Genomic DNA, 6,575 nt, shown 5'->3' with positions numbered 1-6,575 from the left:
AAGCTAAACCACTTAGGGGCATGTCTCGAAATGTGAAGCTACATCTAGGCACATGGAACGACAATGTAACTTTTTCTGTTGCACCCTTAGATAACTTTAACCTTGTTCTTGGCATAGAGTTTCTCAGGCAATTCAATGCGGTGCCCCTACCGCGATACAACTCTATGTGCATCCTCGAAGGAGTCACATGCATGATGCCAACAGTGAGTAAGGTCACACCAAGCAACCAACTCTTCGCAATGCAAATTGAAAAGGGACTTAAGCAAAAAGAAAAAACCTTTCTTACCATGGTGCACAAGTTGGAAGATAAGGGATGTGTGAACACCATGGAACCAGCACCAAAGGAAATATCTTAAGTCCTTGAAGAATACAAGGATGTCATGCCGCCCGGGTTGCCAAAATGCCTACCACTTAGGAGGGAGTTGGACTATAAAATTCAGTTAGAGTTGTGAGCTAAACCACCCGCTAAAGCCCCATACCGGATGTCGCCATCGGAATTAAACGAGTTGTGGAGGCAACTCAAGGAACTCTTAGAATTAAGATTCATCAAGCCTTCGAAAGTACCATATGGAGCTTCGGTTCTCTTTTAAAAGAAGCATGATAGGTCGCCTCGCCTTTACATCGACTACCGGACACTCAACAAGGTAACCATCAAGAGCAAGTATCATATTCCACTAATTGCCGATTTGTTTGATCAACTTGGATAAGCCAAGTACTTCTCTAAGCTTGACTTGAGATCGGGATATTACCAAGTACAGATTGCAGTAGGGGATGAGCCAAAGACCGTATGTGCGATGCGTTATGGAGCCTATGAGTTCAAAGTCATGCCTTTTGGCCTCACCAATGCCCCTACCACATTTTGCACCCTCATGAATCACATCGTCCATTCATACCTTGATCGATTCATTGTGGTCTATCTCGATAACATTGTGGTGTACATCAATACTCTTGAGGAGCATGCCGAGTACTTGCAGATAGTTTTCAGAGTGTTGCAAGAAAATAAGTTGTATGTCAAGTGGGACAAGTGCTCATTTGCTAAGATGGAGGTAGAGTTTCTGGGTCATGAGTTCAAAGATGGGAAGCTCCTAATAGATAAAGCCAAGGTGAAGGCTATTGTAGAGTGGGAAGCCCCAACAAAGATTACTGAAATGCACTCTTGCTTGGGCCTCATCAACTATTACCAGAGATTCATCAAATGCTATTCCACCGTTGCCGCACCACTCACAAACTTACTCAAGAAGACCATAAAATGTGAGTGGACGGTTGATCGCCAACAAGCTTTTGACTCTTTAAAAAATGTCATCATAGAGGAGCCTATGCTAGTATTGCCCAACCATGCTTAATCATTTGAGGTACATAATGATGCATTTGACTTTGCTATTGGAGGTGTGTTAATGCAGGATGAACATCCCATAGCATTTGAAAGCCGAAAGCTTAATGATACAGAGTGGTGATACATGGTACAAGAGAAAGAGATGATCGTCAAGGTATATTGTCTACGTACTTGGCAACACTTGCTTGGGAGTTTTGGGTGAAGACAAACAATGTGGCAATAAGTTACTTCCAATGAAAAAAAAAAACTCAACCTCAAGCAAGCAAGATGGCAAGACTTCTTGGCTGAGTTCGACTATGTGATGGAGTACAAGCCCGAGAAATCCAACTTGGTGATGGATGCATTGAGTCAGAAGGTCGAGTTTGCAACATAAGCAACATATAAGGGGATCTCCTCAAGCTCATAAAAAAGGGTCTCGAGCATGACACATTGGCCAAGCAACTCATCTCCTTAGCTCAAGATGGTAAGACCAAGCGTTTTTGGGTAGAAGATGACCTCTTTTACACTAAAGGGAGAAGGGTGTAGTTTCCAAAATGGGAATTTGCGGAGGAACTTGATCAAGGAGTGTCACAACACCAAATGAGCCAGACATCTTGGACAAAAGTGCACTCGAGTACTATTGGAGGCAGTCTATTATTGGCCACAAATGTAGGACAATGTGGAGCAATTTGTGAAAATTTGTCTTGTGTGCCAACAAGATAATGTGGAACACTGAAGCTCCACGGGATTTTTGGAGCTGTTGGTCACACCAAGTAGATCGTGGGAGAGCATCTCAATGGATTTCATAGTGTGCTTACCGAAATCTAAGAAGTTTACCACCATCATTGTTGTAGTGGATATGTTGTCAAAGTATGCCACTTTAATCCCTGCACCAAAGGAGTGCATTATGGAAGACACAACCAAGCTCTTTTTCAAGCATGTGGTGAAATATTGGGGTCTTCCAAAGTCTATCATCAGTGATCAGGATAGTCGATTCACAGGAAGATTTTGGACCAAGTTGTTCAAGCTTATAGGGTCGGCGTTTGACTTTTCCATAAGCTTTCACCCTCAAATCGAAAGGCAAACCAAGAAAGTGAATGCTTTGCTAGAGATATATTTGCGGCACTTTGTTAGCGCCAACCAACATGATTGGGCAAAGTTGTTGAATGTTGCCCAATTCTCATACAATTTGCAAAGGAGCAAAGCCACCAACAAAAGCCCATTCGAGTTGGTGATGGGTCAACAATGTAATATCCCACTTGAGGTACGTATTTAAGATTTGTCGTATTAGCTAAAAGTTTATTGTTTTAACTTAAATTGAGTTTGTATGTTGAGTTGGTTGAATTGTTGCCTTGAAATGGGTTGAGTTTTGGTGAAGTTGGAAATTCAAACTTCGCCGCGGCGAGGAGGAGAAGTGGCATTACGGGTAGGTTCTGCCCTATTTCGCCGAGGCGACGAAAAATGCTTCGCCGCGGCGAAGAGCCTAAAACAAAGATTCTTGAGTTTTCTAGAGAATTCTTCTTTTGGGACACAATGACCATTCTACCCCTAATTAGTAGGAAAAGTGGGGAGTAAAATGAAAGGAAATTTAGTAGAGATTGTGTTTGTATGGGGGTGTAGTTGTAAAGAATCAAAGGATATAGATGGAATTTCCAAGAAAGGACAAGGGCAAAATGGGAAATGAAGCTTTTAATATGAACTAAAAAGAGTAAAGTGTAGAGAAAGCCCTTACTCATCTTCATTCCACCGCCTCTTCCATTGCCCATATTCTCTCAATTTCTCCACCCAATTTTCCAAGAGTTCTAAGGGATTTAAGAGGGGTTTTGAGTAGAGATTTCATCTAAAGCTTCCTAAGGTAAGAATTCATGCTTTAGATGTGAGTTTTCTTGTATTTATAGTGAAGTCTTATTGTGTTGTTGCTGCCCTTGTGGTTGTTTTGAGTTGTAGAGAAGAGACAAGTCCACAAAGGGAAGGAAAAGTGCTAAGGAACCCATCTTTGCACAAGGTAAGTAAATCCAACCAAGTTGAGTTATGACTAAGCTTTGAGTAGAGACTTATTTTAATTATGTATGTACATGGTATACCTACTGAAAATTGAGATGAGATGTGTGCTTAGTCTTAGTAGTTGGGATTGATTAAATATGAGAAGTGTTGTTGATATGTGTATTGAGAATGGAGTTTGAGATGAAGTTTGAGAGATGTTGTGTAATCCTTTTTGGGAGTGCTTTTCTTGACAGGGATTATGAGTAATTGAGGGAGTTTTTCCCCAATTTGGATGGCTAGAAAAATGAAGTTTAGTAGTAATTTTCGTAGGGTGTTTATATGCACATGAGATGTTTGAGGAAATGCCTAAGTGAAATCTGCCCTGTCACTGCCGTAACTTTCGGAGTAATTTTTGAGTATCTTACGGTTCGAACTGGGCTGAGACCAAAACAGAGAAGTTGTAGCCCTGTTTCTAAGCTTTGAAACGAGACCAGAACCGTAGTAATCCGAGGTGTATAGCATAAGTTATGGCCGTTTTAGTGTGACTGGTGCAGAATGACTGTTTTGAGGAAATCTTGTAGTTGGCATTTCATTAGTGCATTAGGGAGCATGAGATAGCTCTACACCTTTGTTTATACACTTGAGAAGTAGCTTGAGATTTAGTATAGAATGTGAGTATAAGTTCTTTAAGAGTTAAGAGAAAGAGAATAGAGTAGGTTGTGCGATGGGGAACCCGTGAGTAATGGGTAGAGTATTCCCGCATGTACGCCGCATTGAGAGAGCGGCATGAGTATCAGATAGAGAAGTGGTGTAGCCCGTGAGAGTGCATGCGGATGAGGGCTATACCCGAGTACCCGAGAGAGAGAGATTATAGACTCACATGGCCAAGGGTTCCGAATCCATGCATAACCGAGTCCGATCGGCTAGAATAAGTAGAGATCACGTAGAGTGGGAGTGAGTCCCGGCCGTGCCCCCGGTGAGATGGGGTCGTGATTTATGAAAGAGTTATGAGAAAAGAGTTTCTAAGAGAAAGAGAAAGAGGAAAAGAAAGACGTACCCAAAGAGTTATTGAACGGGGAGTTGTAAGGAAAGAATTAGAGAAAGAGAGTTACGGGGCTAGTATGAGTAGAGGATTTACTTACTGAGCATTATTTTAGTGCTCACCCCGTTGTTTTCCCATGTTTTGCAGGACCTAGGTGAGGACACTGTCGGATGGATGTCGGCGTGCGAGGAGGAGTGGTTACACTGTCCCTGATGTTTTTGATGACTTTTGTTTTTGTTATACATTTTGTGTAAAAATGTATATGTTTGTAAAGAGTATGTATATATGTTTAATAAAAGAAAAATTTGGGCCCAATTTCTTTATGTTATTTTATATGTATTTCATTATAATCTTTTGAGTAGTAGTGGCTATTACAAACAACCACTCACGTCGCACACCATCGGGACAAGTTACAAAGGGAGCAACCCCGCGACATTCAAAATTGCTAAGTCATGGCATGAGCAAGCCGACATCACATGGGCGTATCTTGACAAATCAACCAAGAAGATGAAATGGGCAAACAAGAAGCGAAGGTATGTGGAGTACAATGTGGGAGATCTAGTACTTGTCAAAATCATCCCATCACAACACAAGTTCACCCAGTCACTACACAAAGCCCTTGTCTGAAGATATGATGGACCATTTCCCATCATCAAGAGGGTCAACAACGTATCATACAAGCTTGAATTGCCCTTTTGGTTGACACTCCATTTGGTCTTCAATATAAGTTGCTTGAATCCATACCATGAAGATGCAGAAGATCTAGGATGGGTAGATTTAAAACGGGCATCATTTGGCAACACCAAGTTCTATGACAAGGAGATGGAGTGTGTGTTAGCCGATCACGTTGTTCGACAAAAGGGTCATCCTCTAAGCCGTGAATACTTTGTCAAATGGAAGAGGCTACCGAAAAGTGAAGCAAGTTGGGAATCTAAAGATGCATTATGGCAATTCAAAGACAAGGTCCAAGAATTCCACAAAGAGTCGACGAGACGTCTTCGAATTAGGTGGGGGGAATGTGATGCCTCTCAAACATTCCATTAAACACTTGATGTGCGTCACCCTAGCACTAGTGTTCTCTTGAACATTCTAAAATATTCTTTGTATTTTCTACACTCTTGTAATTAATATGGTAGTTGGTAGATGGTAGTTTGTAGTTTGGAGTTAGCTAATCTCCACCATTGATTGTGGTAGATCATCCATTGTAAGCTTCATCTATTAGAAAAGTGGGAGGCTTTCATTTGGCCAAACCATCCAAGAATTGTACAACATTCTCTTATTAGTAAAGAGTTCTCTCTTCTAGCCTCTCTTGTGAGTGAGTTTTTATGAGTGTTCTCTTATTCTCAAGGCTAAAACTTGAGCGAGCAAGGTTGACTTAGGGCAATTGGCGGAAGATTGGTGCCTAATGCCGCATGAGTCCAAGGGGACATAATCGGGTCGTGACACTTGGTTGGGTGCCCTTGGGACTATGGGTAGTTTTTTGAGCTTTGACTTTGGTGAGGGCTTGTATAGAGTCTCCCTAGTTTGTTTAGTTAGTGAGTGGGCTGTTTCTTTTGTGAAAGATTGTATATCCTTAGTCTCCTTGTTCCTTTGAGGTGGGCTTTCCCTTGCTTATTCCAGGGCAGCTTAGTTTGGGTTTCTCCTGTCTTTAGAATGTAATTTTTTATTCATTTATAAAATTACTAGCTACCCAGGAAAAAAAACTTCAAGTGGTGCTTTAAATCTTTCATACAAAAACACTTTCAAAATAAAATCTAGGAACTTTGTAGCTAGTGTCGACTACATTCTTCCAATGGAGAATTTGGGGTGCCAGCCTCTCTCAAGTCTTAATAATGTTAATTCTCGAAGATAATACTTTCATTAATAGGTAATTCAGAAAACTAAAAAAAGTTTAAGTAATACACTCTTCCAAGCTAGATGAGATTTCACCATAAAATTTAATTCCCGAAATATGAATATTTTATGCTCAACTGGTATGTTGCCAGCAATATTATTCTATGCCATCTTTAGGATGAATAATTTTGGACACTCTACCAAGCTAGATGAGATTTCAACAATGTCTAACATTTCTAGCTTTCATTAGATGCTAAAATCTTCAGATATATTTCCAACAAGTTGGTTTCCTTGCATATAGAGTGTTCTTAGGCTTGTGCAGTTTCTCAAGTCTTTGGGAATAGAACCATTGAGTAGATTTTGGCTTAACTCTAAATAAACAAGGTTTCTCAAATTTCCAATTTC

The 6,575-nt window shown here is 40.7% G+C and overlaps 1 protein-coding gene across 1 annotated transcript; it reads left to right on the top strand.

The window, feature by feature from the left end:
• The first annotated feature begins 2,108 nt into the window (after positions 1-2,108).
• LOC116134222 lies at positions 2,109-5,381 on the top strand. Its single transcript, XM_031419895.1, has 3 exons — positions 2,109-2,539; positions 4,700-4,870; positions 5,066-5,381. The coding sequence occupies exons 1-3, from the start codon at positions 2,109-2,111 to the stop codon at positions 5,379-5,381; spliced, it is 918 nt and encodes a 305-aa protein (XP_031275755.1).
• The last annotated feature ends 1,194 nt before the right edge of the window (positions 5,382-6,575 follow it).

This window comes from Pistacia vera, unplaced genomic scaffold (assembly GCF_008641045.1).
Source record: "Pistacia vera cultivar Batoury unplaced genomic scaffold, PisVer_v2 Contig284, whole genome shotgun sequence".
NCBI lineage: Eukaryota > Viridiplantae > Streptophyta > Magnoliopsida > Sapindales > Anacardiaceae > Pistacia > Pistacia vera.
The sequence above is the reverse complement of the archived record's forward strand: the minus strand, read 5'-3'. Positions and strand labels throughout refer to the sequence as shown.

Bases quoted from the DNA above. Each gene is read 5' to 3' on its own strand.
- LOC116134222 (XM_031419895.1), top strand. From the start codon at position 2,109: ATGGATTTCATAGTGTGCTTACCGAAATCTAAGAAGTTTACCACCATC. The intron at 2,540-4,699 runs GTTGGTGATGGG...TCTTTTGAGTAG, and splicing joins ACCAACAAAAGCCCATTCGA to TAGTGGCTATTACAAACAAC. The intron at 4,871-5,065 runs GTATGTGGAGTA...CTTCAATATAAG, and splicing joins TGGGCAAACAAGAAGCGAAG to TTGCTTGAATCCATACCATG.